The sequence below is a fragment of the Ranitomeya variabilis genome, chromosome 2, assembly GCF_051348905.1.
Source record: "Ranitomeya variabilis isolate aRanVar5 chromosome 2, aRanVar5.hap1, whole genome shotgun sequence".
NCBI classification, from domain to species: Eukaryota; Metazoa; Chordata; class Amphibia; order Anura; family Dendrobatidae; genus Ranitomeya; species Ranitomeya variabilis.
Window position 1 is genome coordinate 458,253,974 of NC_135233.1, and position 24,714 is coordinate 458,278,687.

The 24,714-nt window shown below is 49.5% G+C and overlaps 1 protein-coding gene across 1 annotated transcript in view; it reads left to right on the forward strand.

The window, feature by feature from the left end:
* The first annotated feature begins 2,077 nt into the window (after nt 1-2,077).
* LOC143806636 (protein spinster homolog 1-like) overlaps nt 2,078-24,714 on the forward strand; it is a 35,672-nt gene continuing 13,035 nt past the window's right edge. Inside the window, exons 1-11 of the mRNA XM_077287401.1 lie at nt 2,078-2,185; nt 12,787-13,009; nt 13,185-13,250; nt 13,399-13,535; nt 18,821-18,972; nt 21,029-21,098; nt 23,074-23,216; nt 23,308-23,451; nt 23,624-23,813; nt 24,031-24,096; nt 24,465-24,563. Coding sequence (XP_077143516.1) covers nt 12,808-13,009; nt 13,185-13,250; nt 13,399-13,535; nt 18,821-18,972; nt 21,029-21,098; nt 23,074-23,216; nt 23,308-23,451; nt 23,624-23,813; nt 24,031-24,096; nt 24,465-24,563 — 1,269 coding nt within the window. The 5' untranslated portion in view covers nt 2,078-2,185; nt 12,787-12,807. The remainder of the gene's footprint in view (nt 2,186-12,786; nt 13,010-13,184; nt 13,251-13,398; nt 13,536-18,820; nt 18,973-21,028; nt 21,099-23,073; nt 23,217-23,307; nt 23,452-23,623; nt 23,814-24,030; nt 24,097-24,464; nt 24,564-24,714) is intronic.

Sequence of the window (24,714 nt, forward strand, 5' to 3'; positions counted from 1 at the left end):
GATGGACTATTATGTGGCTGCTGTACAGCAGTGCTGTATAGGTCATCTATGGAGGTATTATGTATGTACTGTATGGCAATATTACGTAAGCTCCATTACATACGTTTGTTCTATATAGCACTATTATGTTGGTGCCGTATAGCATTATTATCTAGGTATTTCTGATTGTATATTATATTAACTACGGTGTGCACCCATCCTTGTTATTGAAATGTTTCCATTTAAAAAAACAGTGATCACAAAATAATCTGAGAAGTTATAGTGCTGGAAGTGTCGTGCTGCGGTTTCAGCTTCCCCTTGTATTTTCAATACTTTTGATACCTTGTCCCATAAATACGCACAGGATGTAGTCATACCTTATGTAGGCACCACTATATAGCTATGGTATGGCACTATCATTTTAGAATCGTATAGCATAATATTGCAGATATTTTATAGTATTGTATAATACTTTTACACTCATGGGTAAAAGTGTTGGCACCCCTGAAATTGTTCCAGAATATGAAGTGTTTCTCTCAGAAAATGATTGCAATTACACGTTTTGTGTACACATGTATACTTCCCTTGTGTTTATTGAAACAACACCAAAAAATAGATAAAAAATAGGCAATTTCTACATAATTTCATACAAAACCCCCCAAGATGGGCATGACAAAATTGTTGGTACCTTTCCAAAATAGTGGGTAAACAACTTTGTTTCAAGTATGTGATGCTCGTTCAATCTCACTTGTGGCAAGTAACACGTGTGGGCAATATGAAAATCACACCTGAAACCAGATAAAAAGGGGAGTTGACTCAATCTTTGCAGTGTGTGTGTGTGTGTGTGTGTGTGTGTGTGTGTGTGTGTGTCACACTAAGCATGGAAGACAGAAAGAGAAGAGAACTGTCTGAGGACTTGAGAACCAGCTTTGTTGAACAATATTAACATTCTCAAGGTTACAAGTCCATCTCAAGAGATTTTGATAATCAAGAAGTTGACAACCCATGGCAATGTAGCTAATCTCCCTGGACATAGAAGGCAGAGAAATATTGATGGAAGGTTGCACCGCAGCATAGTCCAGATGGTGGGTAAGCAGCCCCAATCAAGCTCCAAAGCAATTCAAGCTCAGGGTGCATCATTGTCAGCCCAAATTATCCGTCCACATTTGAATGAACGGCAGGAGACCTGGGAAAACCCCACTGCTGACACACAGGCATAAAAAAGCTAGACTGCCAAAATGGACATGAGTAAGCCAAAATCCTTATGGGAAAGCATCTTGTGAACAGATGAGACCAAGGTTGAGATTTTTGTTAAAGCACATCAATGTACTGTTTAACAAAAATGGAATGAGGTCTACAAAGAAGAGAACACAGTACCTACAGTCAAATATGGTGGAAGTTCAAATAGGTTTTGGGGCTGCTTTGTTGCCTGTTGCACTGTGTGCCTTGACATTGTACAGGGCATCATGAAACCTGAAGATTACCACAGGGTTCTGGACTGCAATATAGTGCCCACTATAGGAAAGCTGGGTTTTGTGTCCTAGATCATGGGTCTTCCAGCAGGACAATGTGCGTCCCGTGGAGAGATCTTAAAATTGCTGTTGGGAGAAATGAGAGAATTGGAGCAGTTTGCAAAAGAAGAGTTTTCCAAAATTCTAGTTGAGAGGTGTAAGAAGCTTGTTGATGGTTATAGGAAGTGATTGATTGCAGCTATTTATTCCAAAGGGTGTGCAACCAAATATTAAGTTGAGGGATCCAACACTTTCGCCTGGCCCATTTTTGGGGTTTTGTGTGAAATTATGTCCCATTTGGCTTTTTTTTCTCTGATTTTATGTTGTTCCAATACACACAAAGGAAATAAACGTGTGTATAACGAAACATGTGTAATGGCAATAATATTCTGGGAGAAATACTTCATTTTCTGGAACAATTTCAAGGAAGCTAAAACTTTTGGCCATGACTGTATGTACTGTACATGCATTGCATGATGACATCACAATGGCGTAGAACCCTCGGTGACACGCTGATGATGTCACAATCGGCCCAGGTATAAAACTACGAGCGACGGCCTGAGCCCAGTCACTTTCTAGTGTGTGTTGCAGTCACGAGTTGTGTGTTGCAAAATCTGTTATAGAAAGTGATTATTATTCTGGAAGCGATAATTATTTATTATTATCAGCGCCCTCCGGTGGACAAAGAGAGAAAGGTACGTCTGAACTTAGTCTAATGAGTTATGGGGGTCTTTCCCGGGAGGACACGACCTGCAGATGGTGATAGAGGGACAGATATAGATTTCCCTATAGAATTATCCCCAATAACAGTACAGACACATTCTTAGAAATCACCATTAACCCTTTTTAAAGCAAGGTCAGTATATTTCCTCCTCGTCTTCATTTCTCTTTCACAGTCAGGTGAAAGCTTGTTTTTTTGTGAGACGAGTTGTTGTTTTTAAGAACACCATTCATTTTACCTTACCCTGAAAAAGGAAAAAAAATTACAACTGTGGTAAAATTGTGAAAAAAAGAAATGATGCAGCTGTTTTTGTGGTTTCATTTTACCTCATTCATTTGGGGGAAGATTGAACTAGAAAAATGATTCAGGGTCAGCAAGATTACAGCAATACCAAATATATTGCTGCTTATTATTATTATTATTATTATTATTATTATTATTAATATTATGGTTACAAAATGTTCAAAACTTTGAAAAAAAAGTTTTTTTCTTACCATTTTCTGAGCCCCTGCAGTATATATTGAACTAGATGTTTTCATCGTGCTGTAGTACCACAGCATTCAGCATGCACTTCTAGAAAAGTATAGCACTACAAGTGTCAGCATGTTCTGTCATCAGAGTTTTCATCATTCTCTAGTACTACAACACTCAGCATGTACATCTGGACAAGTATAGAACTAGCGCGCTCCATCCTCGAGCTTTTCATTGTGCTGTGTTCTATATTGAAATTAATGTTCCTCTTTATGGATAGAAAGATAGATGATAGATAGGTAGATATGGGATTTGTAGTGCTTCACCACTGATACACAGCTATTATCTTATTTTAGTATGTTTCTGTCGCTATACTTGTGAAAGTGCATGCTTGTATACATATAGGTCAGCATGAGAGTATATGTGCATATACATATATATATACACTAGCTATTGAACCCGTTCTACGCCCGGGTGGCGAGCATTTATATTGGTATATGGTCTCCATCCTGGTATGTGCTGCTCCCATCTTGCTCTCCCATCCTGTCATGTGCTGCTCCATCCTGCGCCCCCACCCTGTCATGTGCTGCTCCATCCTGCATCCCCATCCTGTCATGTGCTGCTCCATCCTGCATCCCCACCCTGTCATGTGCTGCTCCATCCTGCATCCCCATCCTGTCATGTGCTGCTCCATCCTGCATCCCCATCCTGTCATGTGCTCCCATCCTGCGCCCCCATCCTATCATGTGCTGCTCCATCCTGTGCCCCCATCAGTGCGGGCGGCTGTGCTGAGTGCGGGCGGCTGTGCTGAGTGCGGGCGGCTGTATGTGGCTGTGCTGTGCGTGGGCGGCTGCGCGTGGCTGTGCTGGGTGCGGGCGGCTGGGCGTGGCTGTGCTGGGTTCGGGCGGCTGGGCGTGGCTGTGCTGGGTTCGGGCGCTGTGCGTGGCTGTGCTGGGTGCGGGCGGCTGCGTGGCTGTGCTCGGTGCGGGCGGCTGTGCGTGGCGGTGCTGAGTGCGGGCGGCTGTGCGTAGCTGTGGGCGGCTGTGCGTGGCGGTACTGAGTGCAGGCGGCTGTGCGTGGCTGCGGGCGGCTGTGCGTGGCTGTGCTAGGTGCGGTGGCTGTGCTGGGTGCGGCGGCTGTGCGGTGGCTGTGCTGGGTGCGGTGGCTGTGCTGGGTGTGGTGGCTGTGCTGCTCCATCCTGCGCCCCCATCCTGTCATGTGCTGCTCCATCCTGCGCCCCCATCCTGTCATGTGCTGCTCCACCCTATCATGTGCTGCTCCATCCTGCGCCCCCATCAGTGCGGGCGGCTGTGCTAAGTGCGGGTGGCTGTATGTGGCTGTGCTGTGCGTGGGCGGCTGTGCATGGGGGTGCTGAGTGCGGGCAGCTGTGCGTGGCGGTGCTGAGTGCAGGCGGCTGTGTTGTGAAATTTGATTCTGGGCTCCCCCGGTGGCCACTTGTGGAATTGAACTTGTGTGCATCATCCCCTCTGTTCACCTGCTCCTATCAGGATGTGGGAGTCGCTATATAACCTTGCTCCTCTGTCAGTTTCTTGCCGGTCAACAATGTAATCAGAAGCCTTCTGTGCTTGTTCCTGCTACTAGACAACTCCCAGCTAAGTTGGACTTTTGTCCTTGTGTGTTTTTGCATTTTGTTCCTGTTCACAGCTGCTGTTTCGTTACTGTGTCTGGAAAGCTCTTGTGATCGGAAATTGCCACTCTGGTGTTATGAGTTAATGCTAGAGTCTTAAAGGAATTTCTGGATGGTGTTTTGATAGGGTTTTCTGCTGACCATGAAAGTGTCCTTTCTGTCTTCCTGCTATCTAGAAAGCGGACCTCGATTTTGCTAAACCTATTTTCATACTACGTTTGTCATTTCATCTAAAATCACCGCCAATATATGTGGGGGCCTCTGTCTGCCTTTTGGGAAAATTTCTCTAGAGGTGAGCCAGGACTGTCTTTTCCTCTGCTAGGATTAGGTAGTTCTCCAGCTGGCGCTGGGCATCTAGGGTTAAAAAACGTAGGCATTCTACCCGGCCACTTCTAGTTGTGCGGCAGGTTTAGTTCATGGTCAGTATAGTTTCCATCTTCCAAGAGCTAGTTCTCATATATGCTGGGCTATGTTCTCTCGCCATTGAGAATCATGACAGTTTGACCGGCCTAAAAAAGGGTTAAATTACTGGCTGAGAAAGGAGAGAAAAAAGAAGTCTGCTACAATTTTTTTTTTTTTTTCCTCTAGTTCTGAGTGTGCTCTTAATTGAATCACTTGCTAGTCTGCCTATACTGCAGCCTTCCTCTCTTTCTCTCCTTCTAATCCTTGAATGGCTCTGTGTTCACCTGTTCAAAATGGATCTTCAGAGTGTAGCTACAGGTTTGAATAATCTTGCCACAAAGGTACAAAATTTGCAAGATTTTGTTGTTCATGCACCTATGTCTGAGCCTAGAATTCCTTTGCCTGAGTTCTTCTCGGGGAATAGATCTCACTTTCAAAATTTTAAAAATAATTGCAAATTGTTTTTGTCCCTGAAGTCTCGCTCTGCCGGAGACCCTGCACAGCAGGTCAGGATTGTAATTTCCTTGCTCCGGGGCGACCCTCAAGACTGGGCTTTTGCATTGGCACCAGGGGATCCTGCGTTGCTCAATGTGGATGCGTTTTTTCTGGCCTTGGGGTTGCTTTATGAGGAACCTCATTTAGAGCTTCAGGCGGAAAAGGCCTTGATGTCCTTGTCTCAGGGGCAAGATGAAGCTGAAATATACTGCCAAAAATTCCGCAAATGGTCTGTGCTTACTCAGTGGAATGAGTGCGCCCTGGCGGCGATTTTCAGAGAAGGTCTCTCTGATGCCATTAAGGATGTTATGGTGGGGTTCCCTGTGCCTGCGAGTCTGAATGAGTCCATGACGATGGCTATTCAGATCGATAGGCGTCTGCGGGAGCGCAAACCTGTGCACCATTTGGCGGTGTCTACTGAGAAAACGCCAGAAAATATGCAATGTGATAGAATTCTGTCCAGAAGCGAGCGGCAGAATTTTAGACGAAAAAATGGGTTGTGCTTCTATTGTGGTGATTCAACTCATGTTATATCAGCATGTTTTAAGCGTACTAAGAAGCCTGACAAGTCTGTTTCAATTAGCACTTTACAGTCTAAGTTTATTCTATCTGTGACCCTGATTTGTTCTTTGTCATCTATTACCGCGGACGCCTATGTCGACTCTGGCGCTGCTTTGAGTCTTATGGATTGGTCCTTTGCCAAACGCTGTGGGTATGATTTGGAGCCACTGGAGGCTCCGATACCTCTGAAAGGGATTGACTCCACCCCATTGGCTAGTAATAAACCACAATACTGGACACAAGTGACTATGCGTGTTAATCCGGATCACCAGGAGGTTATTCGCTTTCTGGTGCTGTATAATCTACATGATGTTTTGGTGCTGGGATTGCCATGGCTGCAATCTCATAACCCAGTCCTCGACTGGAGAGCTATGTCTGTGTTAAGCTGGGGATGTAAAGGAACTCATGGGGACGTACCTTTGGTTTCCATTTCATCATCTATTCCCTCTGAGATTCCTGAATTCTTGTCTGACTTTCGTGACGTTTTTGAAGAACCCAAGGTTGGTTCACTACCTCCGCACCGGGAGTGCGATTGTGCCATAGACTTGATTCCGGGTAGTAAATACCCTAAGGGTCGTTTATTTAATCTGTCTGTGCCTGAACACGCTGCTATGCGAGAATATATAAAGGAGTCCTTGGAAAAGGGACATATTCGTCCTTCGTCATCTCCCTTAGGAGCCGGTTTTTTCTTTGTGTCTAAGAAAGACGGCTCTTTGAGGCCGTGTATTGATTATCGACTTTTGAATAAAATCACGGTTAAATATCAATATCCGTTACCACTGCTTACTGATTTGTTTGCTCGTATAAAGGGGGCCAAGTGGTTCTCTAAGATTGATCTCCGTGGGGCGTATAATTTGGTGCGAATCAAGCAGGGGGATGAGTGGAAAACCGCATTTAATACGCCCGAGGGCCATTTTGAGTATTTGGTGATGCCTTTTGGTCTTTCAAATGCCCCTTCAGTCTTCCAGTCCTTTATGCATGACATTTTCCGCGATTATTTGGATACATTTATGATTGTGTATCTGGATGATATTCTGATTTTTTCGGATGACTGGGACTCTCATGTCCAGCAGGTCAGGAGGGTTTTTCAGGTTTTGCGGTCTAATTCCTTGTGTGTGAAGGGTTCTAAGTGTGTTTTTGGGGTTCAAAAGATTTCTTTCTTGGGATACATTTTTTCCCCCTCTTCCATCGAGATGGATCCTGTCAAGGTTCAGGCTATTGGTGATTGGACGCAACCCTCTTCTCTTAAGAGTCTTCAGAAATTTTTGGGCTTTGCTAACTTTTATCGTCGATTTATTGCTGGTTTTTCTGATGTTGTAAAACCATTGACTGATTTGACTAAGAAGGGTGCTGATGTTGCTGATTGGTCCCCTGATGCTGTGGAGGCCTTTCGGGAGCTCAAGCGCCGCTTTTCTTCCGCCCCAGTGTTGCGTCAGCCTGATGTTGCTCTTCCTTTTCAGGTTGAGGTCGACGCTTCTGAAATCGGAGCTGGGGCGGTGTTGTCGCAGAGAAGTTCCGACTGCTCCGTGATGAGACCTTGTGCTTTTTTTCCCCGTAAATTTTCGCCCGCCGAGCGGAATTATGATATTGGGAATCGGGAGCTTTTGGCCATGAAGTGGGCTTTTGAGGAGTGGCGTCACTGGCTTGAGGGGGCCAGACATCAGGTGGTGGTATTGACTGACCACAAAAATTTAATTTACCTTGAGTCTGCCAGGCGCCTGAATCCTAGACAGGCGCGCTGGTCGTTGTTTTTCTCTCGGTTTAATTTTGTGGTGTCGTACCTACCGGGTTCTAAGAATGTTAAGGCGGATGCCCTTTCTAGGAGTTTTGAGCCTGACTCCCCTGGTAATTCTGAGCCCACAGGTATCCTTAAAGATGGAGTGATATTGTCTGCCGTTTCTCCAGACCTGCGGCGGGCCTTGCAGGAGTTTCAGGCGGATAGACCTGATCGTTGCCCACCTGGTAGACTGTTTGTTCCTGATGATTGGACCAGTAGAGTCATCTCTGAGGTTCATTCTTCTGCGTTGGCAGGTCATCCTGGAATCTTTGGTACCAGGGATTTGGTGGCAAGGTCCTTCTGGTGGCCTTCCCTGTCACGAGATGTGCGAGGCTTTGTGCAGTCTTGTGACGTTTGTGCTCGGGCCAAGCCTTGTTGTTCTCGGGCTAGTGGATTGTTGTTGCCCTTGCCTATCCCGAAGAGGCCTTGGACGCACATCTCGATGGATTTTATTTCGGATCTGCCTGTTTCTCAGAAGATGTCTGTCATCTGGGTGGTGTGTGACCGTTTCTCTAAGATGGTCCATCTGGTTCCCTTGCCTAAGTTGCCTTCTTCTTCCGAGTTGGTTCCTCTGTTTTTTCAAAATGTTGTTCGTTTGCATGGTATTCCTGAGAATATCGTTTCTGACAGAGGGACCCAATTCGTGTCTAGATTTTGGCGGGCATTCTGTGCTAGGATGGGCATAGATTTGTCTTTTTCGTCTGCTTTCCATCCTCAGACTAATGGCCAGACCGAGCGGACTAATCAGACCTTGGAGACATATTTGAGGTGTTTTGTGTCTGCGGATCAGGATGATTGGGTTGCTTTTTTGCCTTTGGCGGAGTTCGCCCTCAATAATCGGGCCAGCTCTGCCACCTTGGTGTCCCCGTTTTTCTGTAATTTGGGGTTTCATCCTCGATTTTCCTCCGGTCAAGTGGAATCTTCGGATTGTCCTGGAGTGGATGCTGTGGTGGAGAGGTTGCATCAGATTTGGGGGCAGGTGGTGGACAATTTGAAGTTGTCCCAGGAGAAGACTCAGCTTTTTGCCAACCGCCGTCGTCGTGTTGGTCCTCGGCTTTGTGTTGGGGACTTGGTGTGGTTGTCTTCTCGTTTTGTCCCTATGAGGGTTTCTTCTCCTAAGTTTAAGCCTCGGTTCATCGGCCCGTACAAGATATTGGAGATTCTTAACCCTGTGTCCTTCCGTTTGGACCTCCCTGCATCCTTTTCGATTCATAATGTTTTTCATCGGTCATTGTTGCGCAGGTATGAGGTACCGGTTGTGCCTTCCGTTGAGCCTCCTGCTCCGGTGTTGGTTGAGGGTGAGTTGGAGTACGTTGTGGAAAAGATCTTAGACTCTCGTGTTTCCAGACGGAGACTCCAGTATCTGGTCAAATGGAAGGGATACGGTCAGGAGGATAATTCTTGGGTCACTGCCTCTGATGTTCATGCCTCCGATCTTGTCCGTGCCTTTCATAGGGCTCATCCTGATCGCCCTGGTGGTTCTGGTGAGGGTTCTGTGCCCCCTCCTTGAGGGGGGGGTACTGTTGTGAAATTTGATTCTGGGCTCCCCCGGTGGCCACTTGTGGAATTGAACTTGTGTGCATCATCCCCTCTGTTCACCTGCTCCTATCAGGATGTGGGAGTCGCTATATAACCTTGCTCCTCTGTCAGTTTCTTGCCGGTCAACAATGTAATCAGAAGCCTTCTGTGCTTGTTCCTGCTACTAGACAACTCCCAGCTAAGTTGGACTTTTGTCCTTGTGTGTTTTTGCATTTTGTTCCTGTTCACAGCTGCTGTTTCGTTACTGTGTCTGGAAAGCTCTTGTGATCGGAAATTGCCACTCTGGTGTTATGAGTTAATGCTAGAGTCTTAAAGGAATTTCTGGATGGTGTTTTGATAGGGTTTTCTGCTGACCATGAAAGTGTCCTTTCTGTCTTCCTGCTATCTAGAAAGCGGACCTCGATTTTGCTAAACCTATTTTCATACTACGTTTGTCATTTCATCTAAAATCACCGCCAATATATGTGGGGGCCTCTGTCTGCCTTTTGGGAAAATTTCTCTAGAGGTGAGCCAGGACTGTCTTTTCCTCTGCTAGGATTAGGTAGTTCTCCGGCTGGCGCTGGGCATCTAGGGTTAAAAAACGTAGGCATGCTACCCGGCCACTTCTAGTTGTGCGGCAGGTTTAGTTCATGGTCAGTATAGTTTCCATCTTCCAAGAGCTAGTTCTCATATATGCTGGGCTATGTTCTCTCGCCATTGAGAATCATGACAGGCTGTGCGTGGCTGTGCTGAGTGCGGGCGGCTGTGCGTGGCTGTGCTGTGTGCGGGCGGCTGTGCGTGGCTGTGCTCGGTGTGGGCGGCTGTGCTGGGTGCGGCGGCTGTGCTGGGTGCGGCGGCTGTGCTGGGTGCGGTGGCTGTGCGTGGCTATGCTGGGTGCGGCGGCTGTATGTGGCTGTGCTGTGCGTGGGTGGCTGTGCGTGGCGGTGCTGAGTGCGGGCGGCTGTGCGTGGCGGTGCTGAGTGCAGGCGGCTGTGCGTGGCTGTGGGCGGCTGTGCTGGTTGTGGGCGGCTGTGCGTGGCGGTGCTGAGTGCAGGCGGGTGTGCGTGGCTGTGGGTGGCTGTGCGTGGCTGTGCTGGGTGCGGTGGCTGTGCGTGGCTGTGCTGGGTGCGGCGGCTGTGCGTGGCTGTGCTGGGTGCGGCGGCTGTGCTGGGTGCGGCAGCTGTGCGTGGCTGTGCGTGGCTGTGCTGGGTGCGGTGGCTCAGGCTGTGCTGGGTGTGGGCGGCTGTGCTGGGTGCGGTGGCTGTGCTGGGTGCGGTGGCTGTGCTGGGTGCGGTGGCTGTGCTGGGTGCGGTGGCTGTGCCCCCATCCTGTCATGTGCTGCTCCACCCTGTCATGTGCTGCTCCATCCTGCGCCCCCATCCTGTCATGTGCTGCTCCACCCTATCATGTGCTGCTCCATCCTGCGCCCCCATCAGTGCGGGCGGCTGTGCTGAGTGCGGGCGGCTATATGTGGCTGTGCTGTGCGTGGGCGGCTGTGCGTGGCGGTGCTGAGTGCGGGCAGCTGTGCGTGGCGGTGCTGAGTGCAGGCGGCTGTGCGTGGCTGTGGGCGGCTGTGCTGGGTGTGGGCGGCTGTGCGTGGCTGTGCTGAGTGCAGGCGGCTGTGCTGGGTGCGGGCGGCTGTGGTGGCTGTGCTGGGTGCGGGCGGCTGTGCGTGGCTGTGCTAGGTGTGGGCGGCTGTGCGTGGCTGTGCTGGGTGTGGGCGGCTGTGCGTGGCTGTGCTGGGTGCGGCGGCTGTGCGTGGCGGTGCTGGGTGCGGTGGCTGTGCGTGGCCGTGCTGGGTGCGGCGGCTGTATGTGGCTGTGCTGTGCGTGGGCGGCTGTGCGTGGCGGTGCTGAGTGCGGGCGGCTGTGCGTGGCGGTGCTGAGTGCGGGCGGCTGTGCTGGGTGCGGGCGGCTGTGCGTGGCTGTGCTGGGTGCGGGCGGCTGTGCGTGGCTGTGCTGGGTGCGGTGGCTGTGCTGGGTGTGGCGGCTGTGCGTGGCTGTGCTGGGTGCGGTGGCTCAGGCTGTGCTGGGTGCGGGCGGCTGTGCTGGGTGCGGTGGCTGTGCTGGTTGCGGCGGCTGTGCTTGGTGCGGTGGCTCAGGCTGTGCTTGGTGCGGTGGCTCAGGCTGTGCTGGGTGCGGTGGCTCAGGCTGTGCTGGGTGCGGGCGGCTGTGCTGGGTGCGGTGGCTGTGCTGGGTGCGGCGGCTGTGCTTGGTGCGGTGGCTCAGGCTGTACTTGGTGCGGTGGCTCAGGCTGTGCTGGGTGCGGTGGCTCAGGCTGTGCTGGGTGCGGTGGCTCAGGCTGTGCTGGGTGCGGTGGCTCAGGCTGTGCTGGGTGCGGTGGCTGTGCGCGGCGGTGCTGGGGGCCTGAGCAGGCGGGGACACGGCGCGCTGTGGGGGTCAGGTGCCGGAGTCGCCGCTAGCTCAGGCCCCCGGCACTTGCTATAGTTACCTGGGCCTGATCCAGCGCTGCACGCCGGTCTGTCTTCCGGGTCCTCTGGCTGTGACTGTTCAGTCAGAGGGCGGCGTGCATTAAGCGCGTCATCGCGCCCTCTGAACTGTGAACGTCACAGGCAGAGGATGTGGACCGGAGGTCGGAGGAGCAGCGCGCAACGGAGGAACGGGACAGGTAAATATATCATACTTACCCTCCTGGCGGTCCCTGCTTCTCCGTTGGAGATCGCGGTGTGCGTTCAGTGTTTACGCATACCGCGATCTCCTGGGAGCGTCGCTCTGTGAGGTCTAGACTGCGCCGGCGCGTGCGCTTGCGCAGTCTATAGAGGCTTCGGACAGAATGACGCTCCCAGCGTTATATTATAGATGATTGTGTCCAGGGGTGAACGCTGACAGCTCGGGGCCCCTATTCTAGAATGTGTCTGGGCCCCCTTCCTTTTTTGATGAATAGTGTTACATGGCGCCCTCCCCTGTACTTTACATGTTGGATTCTCTTGTAATCTTTGTGTTTTATTACATTCCGCCCTCTCTTGTTAGAGAATGTAATGGAATGACGGGTGATGGAGCATGGGAAAGCTTCTGTCCTGATGGAGGAGCTGATGGACTGGTCTTCTGTTCAGATGCCGCCCCATGAGCAGTCATTTTATATCTAATAAGAGAGGACTATGTGATAGAGAGAAGGAGCTGTGAATAATAATAATAATAATAATAATAAAGGAGGAGACTATGTAATTAAATCCCAATATGCGGCAGGTGTAATAATATTAGCAAACACCTCCAATTAGGAATGTAGAATACGATGACATCACAGTGGCTTAGAACCCCCGGTGACGCACTGATGATGTCACAATTGGCGGTCCCTGCCTATACCTATGGGCGATGGCCTGAGCCCAGTCACTTTCTATTGTGCGTTGCAGTCACGAGTTGTGTCTTGCAAAATCTGTTATAGAAAGCGGTAATTATTTCTTATTATCAGCGCCCTCCGGTGGAGAGAGAGAAAGGTACTTCTGAACTTAGTCTAAAGAGTTATGGGGGTCTTTCCCAGTGGAACTCACGACCTGCAGATGATGATAGAGGGACAGATATAGATTTCCCTATAGAATTATTGATTTTTACATTATTTTTTAGTCCCCTTAGGGAACTTTAACTTATTATTCTTTGCTTATTATACTATATATTGCATTACACTGAATTTCCGCACCACAGACTGAGATTAATGTAATATTTTTATTTCTTGTGTTTTTCTCCAGTGTTTGCAGGGCTCTGTGAACATGGCATCTCTCTGCAATTCCACCCAAAAAATGCCAATTCCATCTGTGGAAAAAGTCATTGACATTGAAGAGAAGGATGAGAACGGCGAAACGCAGGACCTGCACGAGCAGACTGGAGTTTCCGTCACCCGTTCCTTCATTACCGTAGGCATTCTAACCTTCATGTATTTAGTCATCACCATGGCTACCTTCACTGTCGCAGGTAGGTAGGGGTACACGGGTTATGTCGGGGGGCAAGGTGTACAAGGCCCCTAACTGCAACGTAAAAGGGAACAAACCTTCATGGCCAACGAGACGGCTCGTTACTTGCTGTGACGTCTGTTCCTACACTTCTCTCATTACAGTAATCACTTGTGTTCCTCTTTTTGTTCTGACAGGAGCGATGCCTTACCTGCAAGCCGCCTTTAAGATTGATGACAGTAAATCCGGCCTTATAAACCTAGGTAAAATTTCAACATATAATCTTATTCTAAAGTGAGGAGGACGTGAGAAGTGTTTAAGTGAAACCGTCTAAATAATCCTCAAATATGACAAAATGCAATAATATAGAAATGTTTTTATTGACCTCTTGTTTTTTCCTTCCCATTTTAGTATTCACAGTCAGCAATGCTTTGTGTGGACTAATCTATGGATACCTGGGAGACCGCTGGAGCAGGAAACACATTGTGTGTATAGGAATGGCTCTCTGGTCAGCCATAATTATCGGCCTGTCCTTCGTTCCCAATGAGGTAAACTGAACATAAAGAGAACCTGTCAGCCCCCCATGCCCTCCACCCAGCAGCGCTCACTTATCTAGGAGTAAATCCCCTGCCTACCAGCCATGTAGAACGTGAACATAAAGAGATCCTGTCAGCTCCCCATGCCCTCCACCCAGCAGCACTCACTTATCTAGGAGTAAATCCCCTGCCTACCAGCCCTGTAGAACGTGAACATAAAGAGAACCTGTCAGGCCGCCATGGCCTCCACCTAGCAGCACTCACTTATCTAGGAGTAAATCCCCTGCCTACCAGCCCTGTAGAACGTGAACATGAAGAGATCCTGTCAGGCCGCCATGGCCTCCACCTAGCAGCACTCACTTATCTAGGAGTAAATCCCCTGCCTATCCAGCCCTGTAGAATGTGAACATAAAGAGAACCTGTCAGCACCCCATGCCCTCCACCCAGCAGCACTCACTTATCTAGGAGTAAATCCCCTGCCTATCCAGCCCTGTAGAACGTGAACATAAAGAGAACCTGTCAGCCCCCCATGCCCTCCACCCAGCAGCACTCACTTATCTAGGAGTAAATCCCCTGCCTATCCAGCCCTGTAGAACGTGAACATAAAGAGAACCTGTCAGTCCGCCATGGCCTCCACCCAGCAGCGCTCACTTATCTAGGAGTAAATCCCCTGCCTACCAGCCCTGTAGAACGTGAACATAAAGAGACCTTTCAGGCCCCCCATGCCCTCCACCCAGCAGCACTCACTTATCTAGGAGTAAATCCCCTGCCTACCAGCCCTGTAGAACGTGAACATAAAGAGAACCTGTCAGCCCCCCATGGCCTCCACCCAGCAGCACTCACTTATCTAGGAGTAAATCCCCTGCCTACCAGCCCTGTAGAACGTGAACATAAAGAGAACCTGTCAGCCCCCCATGCCCTCCACCCAGCAGCACTCACTTATCTAGGAGTAAATCCCCTGCCTATCCAGCCCTGTAGAACGTGAACAAAAAGAGATCCTGTCAGCCCCCCATGCCCTCCACCCAGCAGCGCTCACTTATCTAGGAGTAAATCCCCTGCCTACCAGCCCTGTAGAACGTGAACATAAAGAGAACTTGTCAGCCCCCCATGCCCTCCACCCAGCAGCACTCACTTATCTAGGAGTTAATCCCCTGCCTATCCAGCCCTGTAGAACGTGAACATAAAGAGATCCTGTCAGCCTTCCATGCCCTCCACCCAGCAGCACTCACTTATCTAGGAGTAAATCCCCTGCCTATCCAGCCCTATAGAATGTGAACATAAAGAAATCCTGTCAGCCCCCCATGCCCTCCACCCAGCAGCACTCACTTATCTAGGAGTAAATCCCCTGCCTATCCAGCCCTGTAGAACGTGAACATAAAGAGATCCTGTCAGGCTACCATGCCCTCCACCCAGCAGCACTCACTTATCTAGGAGTAAATCCCCTGCCTACCAGCCCTGTAGAACGTGAACATAAAGAGATCCTGTCAGCCCCCCATGCCCTCCACCCAGCAGCACTCACTTATCTAGGAGTAAATCCCCTGCCTATCAGCCCTGTAGAACGGAAACATAAAGAGATCCTGTCAGCCCTCCATGGCCTCCACCCAGTAACACTCACTTATCTAGGAGTAAATCCCCTGCCTACCAGCCCTGTAGAACGTGAACATAAAGAGATCCTGTCAGCCCCCCATGCCCTCCACCCAGCAGCACTCACTTATCTAGGAGTAAATCCCCTGCCTACCAGCCCTGTAGAACGTGAACATAAAGAGATCCTGTCAGCCCCCATGGCCTCCACCCAGCAGCACTCACTTATCTAGGAGTAAATCCCCTGCCTACCAGCCCTGTAGAATGTGAACATAAAGAGATCCTGTCAGCTCCCCATGCCCTCCACCCAGCAGCACTCACTTATCTAGGAGTAAATCCCCTGCCTACCAGCCCTGTAGAACGTGAACATAAAGAGAACCTGTCAGCCCCCCATGGCCTCCACCCAGCAGCACTCACTTATCTAGGAGTAAATCCCCTGTCTATCCAGCCATGTAGAACATGAAGAGAACCTGTCAGCTCCCCATGCCCTCCACCCAGCAGCACTCACTTATCTAGGAGTAAATCCCCTGCCTACCAGCCCTGTAGAATGTGAACATAAAGAGATCCTGTCAGCTCCCTATGCCCTCCACCCAGCAGCACTCACTTATCTAGGAGTAAATCCCCTGTCTATCCAGCCATGTAGAACATGAAGAGAACCTGTCAGGCCGCCATGGCCTCCACCTAGCAGCACTCACTTATCTAGGAGTAAATCCCCTGCCTACCAGCCCTGTAGAACGTGACCATAAAGAGATCCTGTCAGCCCCCCATGCCCTCCACCCAGCAGCGCTCACTTATCTAGGAGTAAATCCCCTGCCTACCAGCCCTGTAGAACGTGAACATAAAGAGAACTTGTCAGCCCCCCATGCCCTCCACCCAGCAGCACTCACTTATCTAGGAGTAAATCCCCTGCCTATCCAGCCCTATAGAATGTGAACATAAAGAAATCCTGTCAGCCCCCCATGCCCTCCACCCAGCAGCACTCACTTATCTAGGAGTAAATCCCCTGCCTATCCAGCCCTGTAGAACGTGAACATAAAGAGATCCTGTCAGGCTACCATGCCCTCCACCCAGCAGCACTCACTTATCTAGGAGTAAATCCCCTGCCTACCAGCCCTGTAGAACGTGAACATAAAGAGATCCTGTCAGCCCCCCATGCCCTCCACCCAGCAGCACTCACTTATCTAGGAGTAAATCCCCTGCCTATCAGCCCTGTAGAACGGAAACATAAAGAGATCCTGTCAGCCCCCCATGGCCTCCACCCAGTAACACTCACTTATCTAGGAGTAAATCCCCTGCCTACCAGCCCTGTAGAACGTGAACATAAAGAGATCCTGTCAGCCCCCCATGCCCTCCACCCAGCAGCACTCACTTATCTAGGAATAAATCTCCTGCCTACCAGCCCTGTAGAACGTGAACATAAAGAGATCCTGTCAGCCCCCCATGCCCTCCACCCAGCAGCACTCACTTATCTAGGAGTAAATCCCCTGCCTATCAGCCCTGTAGAACGGAAACATAAAGAGATCCTGTCAGCCCCCCATGGCCTCCACCCAGTAACACTCACTTATCTAGGAGTAAATCCCCTGCCTACCAGCCCTGTAGAACGTGAACATAAAGAGATCCTGTCAGCCCCCCATGCCCTCCACCCAGCAGCACTCACTTATCTAGGAATAAATCTCCTGCCTACCAGCCCTGTAGAACGTGAACATAAAGAGATCCTGTCAGCCCCCCATGCCCTCCACCCAGCAGCACTCACTTATCTAGGAATAAATCCCCTGCCTACCAGCCCTGTAGAACGTGAACATAAAGAGATCCTGTCAGCCCCCCATGGCCTCCACCCAGCAGCACTCACTTATCTAGGAGTAAATCCCCTGCCTACCAGCCCTGTAGAACGTGACCATAAAGAGAACCTGTCAGCCCCCCATACCCTCCACCCAGTAGCACTCACTTATCTAGGAGTAAATCCCCTGCCTATCAGCCCTGTAGAACGTGAACATAAAGAGATCCTGTCAGCCCCCCATGCCCTCCACCCAGTAGCACTCACTTATCTAGGAGTAAATCCCCTGCCTATCAGCCCTGTAGAACGTGAACATAAAGAGATCCTGTCAGCCCCCATGGCCTCCACCCAGCAGCACTCACTTATCTAGGAGTAAATCCCCTGCCTACCAGCCCTGTAGAATGTGAACATAAAGAGATCCTGTCAGCTCCCCATGCCCTCCACCCAGCAGCACTCACTTATCTAGGAGTAAATCCCCTGCCTACCAGCCCTGTAGAACGTGAACATAAAGAGAACCTGTCAGCCCCCCATGGCCTCCACCCAGCAGCACTCACTTATCTAGGAGTAAATCCCCTGTCTATCCAGCCATGTAGAACATGAAGAGAACCTGTCAGCTCCCCATGCCCTCCACCCAGCAGCACTCACTTATCTAGGAGTAAATCCCCTGCCTACCAGCCCTGTAGAATGTGAACATAAAGAGATCCTGTCAGCTCCCCATGCCCTCCACCCAGCAGCACTCACTTATCTAGGAGTAAATCCCCTGTCTATCCAGCCATGTAGAACATGAAGAGAACCTGTCAGCTCCCCATGCCCTCCACCCAGCAGCACTCACTTATCTAGGAGTAAATCCCCTGCCTACCAGCCCTGTAGAATGTGAACATAAAGAGATCCTGTCAGCTCCCCATGCCCTCCACCCAGCAGCACTCACTTATCTAGGAGTAAATCCCCTGTCTATCCAGCCATGTAGAACATGAAGAGAACCTGTCAGCCCCCATGCCCTCCACCCAGCAGCACTCACTTATCTAGGAGTAAATCCCCTGCCTATCCAGCCCTGTAGAACATAAAGAGAACCTGTCAGCCCCCCATGCCCTCCACCCAGCAGCACTCACTTATCTAGGAGTAAATCCCCTGCCTACCAGCCCTGTAGAACGTGACCATAAAGAGATCCTGTCAGCCCCCCATGCCCTCCACCCAGCAGCACTCACTTATCTAGGAGTAAATCCCCTGCCTATCCAGCCCTGTAGAACATTCCTCTATAAAAATGAGGTTAAAACCCCTTCATACTGTCCCCATTTCCTATGCTAATGGGGGCTCTCACTAGCTGATGGTCGTTAGTTGCCCAGACTAGTCAGCCGTCCTTCCATGTTATCACGGCCTTGTGGGAGTGATAACATAATTTGCAGGGGCTTTCGTCATCATCACCAGCTCCTGCACATCCCGCGCACGCGCTCCACACATTTCGGCAGCGTCACTGCCCCTCAGCAGCTGGGTGTACGCTTCCTAGCCTCAGACGCGCGCCTTCTGAAGTGACGGCCATGTGCACAGCGCCTTTGAAGTTGGAGAACTGTACACCCAGGTCATGGCCGGAAGCTCAGAGGACGGCTCCCGGTCCTGCGCCTCTGATGCCAGGAAGCATCTGTGGATCTCGATGTCATCATGGAGCGCAATGCACGGACAGGCCGCGGGTCTCCCATCATCACTATCACACTGTCTGTGCATTGTAGTCTGTGATCGGACCATGATCCACAGACGTCTGCAGGAGCCGTAAAGCCTCTCACTTGTCTGTATCTAGATCAGTATTTCCCATTAGTATTTGCGAGCCACAAGCAGGAGCGGCTCCAAAATTAGGGAAAGTTACAAATCTTTCTATTATAGTATTTCTTTAGGTGTCTAAGAAAACTTTCTGAAATAAGCACTGAATATTTTTTTTGTGTTTTCACAGAATTTTACAGCTTTTCTGGTGACCAATGGACTGGTGGGAGCAGTAGAGGCGAGCTTTAAAATAATTGCCCCCTCAATCATTGCCGACCTGTATGTGGGAGACCGGCGCAGCCGCGTGCTCTCCTGTTACTACGGAATAGCATTTATTGGCTGGTGAGTGTGGACCCATTTATTCGTGAGTCATTCCGACAATTTACCGATTTGTTGTGGACTTTTTTCGGCCCAGATTGCGCTCCGCAGATGCATGTTCAAGACATATGGATGGCATCTTACAAAACCTTCTGCAAGTAATGAGGAATCATTAATCAGGAAGGAGGAGCCGGAGAAAGACACTCACACATTTATATGTTTACTAGATGGCGGCCCGATTCTACCGCATCGGGTATTCTAGAATATGTGGACTGACAGATCTTGCTCAGTAAATGTGAGTGAACTACGTGGCACTGTGACTGACAGAACTTGTCCAGTAAACGTGACTGAACTACATCATACTGTGAATGACACACTGTGACTGCGCCTGTTGCTGATTGGTCGCGGGGGCGGCTGGTGCGACCAATCAGCGATGCAGGAATTCCATTACAGACAGAATTAGACGATTATATAGTAGACTAGATGGTAGCCCGATTCTAACGCATCGGGTATTCTAGAATATGTATGTAGTTTATTTATGAAGATTTTAGAATAATACATTGAATACACAGGATTTGTCCGGCCGGGCGCGTCCAATTAGGGAAGCGTGGTTCAAATCCCGCGCCAATTCGCGTCCGGACTGCGCCTGTCACTGATTGTTCGCGGCTGGCCACGTAGTATATAGCACAGCCACGTAGTATATAGCACAGCCACGTAGTATATAACAGCCCACGTAGTAAACAGCACAGCCACGTAGTATATTGCACAGCCACGTAGTATATAGCACAGCCCACGGAGTATATAGCACAGCCACGTAGTATATAGCACAGCCCACGGAGTGTATAACAGCCCACATAGCATATAACACAGCCACGTAGTTTATAACAGCCCAGGTAGTATATAACACAGCTCACGTAGTGTATAACAGCCCACGCACGCAGTATAAAAAACAGCCCACGTAGTGTATAACGCAGTTCACGTAGTGTATAACACAGCCCATGTAGTGTATAACACAGCCCACGTAGTATATAGCACAGCCACGTAGTATATTGCACAGCCACGTAGTATATAACACAGCCCAAGGAGTATACAGCACAGCCACGTAGCATATTGCACAGCCACATAGTATATTGCACAGCCACGTAGTGTATTGCACAGCCCACGTAGTATATTGCACAGCCACATAGTATATTGCACAGCCACGTAGTATATTGCACAGCCACGTAGTGTATTGCACAGCCACGTAGTATATTGCACAGCCCACATAGTATATTGCACAGCCCACGTAGTATATTGCACAACCTTGTAGTATATTGCACAGCCCATGTAGTATATTGCACAGCCCATGTAGTATATAGCACAGCCACACAGTATATTGCACAACCACGTAGTATATAGCAGTGTGGGCACCATATCCCTGTAAAAAATAGAATTGCAATAAAAAATAGTTATATACTCACCCTCCGTCGTCCCCCCGGATCCAGGCGAGGCGTTTACCGATGCTCCTCGCGACGCTCTGGTCCCAAGAGTGGATTGTGGTCTCACGAGATGATGACGTAGTGGTCTCGCGAGACCGCTACGTCATCATCTCACGAGATCGCAATGCATGGAGCGGTCACTGGAGCGTCACGAGGTGCGGAAAAGGCCTGTTCCTGATCTGGGGGGCCGACGGACGGTGAGTATATAACTATTTCTTTTTTTTATTATTATTTTTAACATTAGATCTTTTTACTATTGATGCTGCATAGGCAGCATCAATAGTAAAAAGTTGGTCACACAGGGTTAATACCAGCATTAACGGAGTGCGTTACACACGGCATAACGCAGTCCGTTAACGCTGCCATTAACCCTGTGTGAGCACTGACTGGAGGGGAGTATGAAGCGGCCATTTTGCCGCCGGACTGTGCCCGTCGCTGATTGGTCGTGGCTGTTTTGCCGCGACCAATCAGCGACTTGCGATTTTTGTGACAAACAGAAAGACAGACAGAAGGACAGACAGAAAGACGGAAGTGACCCTTAGACAATTATATAGTAGATATGTGTGCAGAAATGATGACAACTTTGTTTTTGTTTATTACAGTGGCCTTGGTTACATCATTGGCTCTAAAGTGACGAGTGCAGCCTCTGGAGATTGGCGTTGGGCCTTTCGGGTAAGTAATAGGTCTGAGGGATCTTGTGGACAAACTGTGCATCTTAATTATAACTCCTATATGGTTTTAAAGGGATTCTGCCAGTAGGAATTTATCATTTAATCTGAGAACAGGGATACTGTAGGCAGAGGTGTATCTAGGGTTTCTGGCACCGGGGGCAAGAATTCATTTTGTCCCCCAAGGACATACGCGATTTGCACACTTAGTCATGTACCGACGAGCTCCTCTCCCTAATGCTCTCAATATTCAGTGAAAAACTGAGAGAAGCAGGAAGAGAAGCTCATTGTCACAGGACCATAAGTATGAAAGTCGCATCCCACTATTGACCTCTACCCCACACCATCATTGCTCTCTTCACAACCTCCATCTTTGCCTTTCTCCACCACCCCATATAATTGCCCATTCCACAACCTTCATCATTTCCTCCCCCCACCCCATCATTGCCCATTCCACCACATCCATCATTTCTTCCTCCCCCACCATCCCCATTATTGCCCTCTCCCCGTCAACCTTCATCATTTCCTCCTTCCCCACCACTCCCATCATTGCCCATTCCACCACCTCCATCATTTCCTCCCCCCACCCCATCATTGCCCATTCCACCACATCCATCATTTCCTCCTCCCCCACCATCCCCATTATTGCCCTCTCCCCGTCAGCCCCATCATTGCCCTCTCCTCCCCCTACACACACAAAACCATTTACCTCTCTGCACATTCACCCACAGTGCTACCCATGCACACACACACACACACACACAACCTCTCACCTCTCCACACGCTCTGCCGCAGCATCTCCACCTACACACACAGAACCATTTACCTCTCTGCACATTCACCCGCAGCGCTACCCATGCACACACACACACACACACACAACCCCTTACCTCTCCACACGCTCTGCCGCAGCATCTCCACCTACACACACAGAACCATTTACCTCTCTGCACATTCACCTGCAGCGCTACCCATGCACACACACACACACACACAACCTCTCACCTCTCCACACGCTCTGCCGCAGCATCTCCATCGCCTTCCTCTGACACAGCCAGCCGCTGAATGATGACATCATCCAGCGGCACTGCCTTTGTGAGAGGAAGAACGGGGTGGGCAGGAAGACAGATCGCTGCAGCTCCGCTGCTATTCTCTCTTGTAGGCAGCGGAGCTGTAGGGATTTCTCCCTGCCCACCGCAGCCACCCTGCAGGGGCCCTCCTCCACCTCCGGTGCAGCCGCAAAGACTGCACATGTGGTATGTCTGCACATGTTGGGAGCCGGCGCGCTGCAACTTCTCTGTGCCGGCTGTCAGCTTGACAGTCGGCACAGAGAACAGCCGACTCTCAGTTTGGGGGGCACAGAATGCAGCCGCTGGGGAGACACTGCAGACCGCCGCATTAGGCGGCCCGACTGTGCCCCCCTGCCGGCTGCACCCGGGGCTCATGCCCCGGCTGCCCCCCCTAGATACGCCACTGCCTGTAGGGGCAGAGAACCTGATTCTTGCGATGTGTCACTTATTGCTCCTTGTAGTTGTTTAGGAAAAAAACACTGTTTTATCAGCAGGAAATTATGAGGAGGGGCTAGATGTCTCATGCCACATAGTCCTTCTCCTCTGTGTAACCCCTCCCCCACCACTAATTGGTAGCTTTCTGCCTATGTACAGTGCACACAGAAAAAGCTGCCAATCAGTGGTGTGGGCGGTGTTATACAGGGCTCAGCATAGAGCTCTGCAAGATCTACAGCAGAAAAAACAGGGATTTTATCAAAACTGCACCAAGCAGACCAGCAAGTGAGGCATCGCTGGATTAGGGGTCTCTGTCCCTACATCATGCTGCTCTCATATCTGCAGCAAACACCTGGTGATAGACTCCCTTTAATAGAACCAGTTCCACAACAGTCTGTGGTCACATCTTTTTTCTGATGACACCTCTGTATATATGTACGGTAATATGTGATGTCTCCTTCTTCATCTCCACAGATCTCCCCTGCTCTGGGCATGATAGGAGTCCTGCTCATGTTTGTGGTTATGAAAGAACCGACCAGAGGAGCAACAGAAGAAAATAACAGCAAACCGCCGAGCTCCAAAACATGGACTTCGGATGTGAATCAACTCCGTAAAAAGTAGGTGTTTTCTGTGCACTGATTGATGTCACTGATCCACCCCGTGACTTCTGTGTTATTTACATGTTTTTTCCCTTTTCACTTTCTCCAGCTGGAGTTTTTTGTTCTCCAAATTTGGGATGATGAGTGTAAAGTTTGCGGCCGGTGCCATCGGCTTCCACGCTCTCACTTTCCTGAAGCGTGCCCGGGACGCCATTCAGCCATGTCAGACTGAAGTCTGCGACTATAACGACAGGTACAAGTTTACAAACTTTGATTTGACAATCACTGGTGGGAATTTAATATTCCCCCTACCCCAGTTTTCTATCTTAAAAAATATTTTTATTTCAAATGATTATTATATCAAATTATTTATATATCATTAATTCAAGCTCCTTGACTAATCTTGTTACTACTTTTCTTTGCAGTCTGATTTTTGGTGGAGTTATGGTCACCGCTGGCATCTGTGGAGTTGTCTCAGGAGCGGAGATAGCCAAAATATACAGGAAGTACACCCCTCGTGCAGACCCGGAAGTGTGTGGGGCTGGCATGCTCTGCTCCGCCATTTTCCTGTTCTTGGCTATATTTATGGGAAACATCAGTCTGGTGGCCACTTATGTAAGTACCTGATGTGTAGATTGCTTTCATTCCCTTACTGGGTCTCGGAAATAGGACGGATGTAATGAGCAGTAGAAATCATAGACTATGGCGGGTGCACTGTATGACTGTATGGAAGCTGGGGTGGATGAATGGATTAGAAAGACAAAACCTATAGAGGATAGGAAAGTGTGTAAGAAACAAACGTCTATATATGTATTGTTCTTTATCTCTGCAGGTGTGTTTATTCATCGGAATCTTATGTCTGACACTGAACTGCTCTGTTTCGGCTGATATTCGCCTGGTAAGTGGAGAAAAATGCTAAACTTAGCACAGCTAAAATTATAGCTATGTAGTCATCCCGTATGTTCTGTTTCACCCATCAATGCCCCTTAACCCCTTAGTGACAGGGCCAAATGCCCCTTAATCCTGGCTGTATCCAAGCGTTTGTTGGATAATTCCCAACTAAACTCCAAAATAGACTTAGCCCAAGAAGATTAAAATCTTCTCTAATGAAATCTCAGTCCACAACGCGTTTCTGGGCTTCTTTTCCAATCCTGGCTGACTGTGCTCTTTCCTTCTGTTTCATGTATGTTCACTTTGCCAATGTTCTCTTAACTTGCCGCGTCTCGTGACTTTCTTCTGCTCACTCAGAATATTCTCTTGTTTCAGTATGTGGTACCTGCTGCAAGCCGATCAACAGCAGAGGCCATATTTATGATAGGGTCCGACCTCCTGGGGAATGCCGGAAGCGCCTATTTCATCGGGCTGGTAAGTAACTGTTACATATTTACACATTAAGGCTACATTCACACATCTTTTTCCATTTGTACATCCTAGAAACATAGAATGTTAAAGTTGGAAGGGACCTCCAGGGTCATCATGTCCAACCCCCTGCTCAATGCAGGATTCACTAAACCAT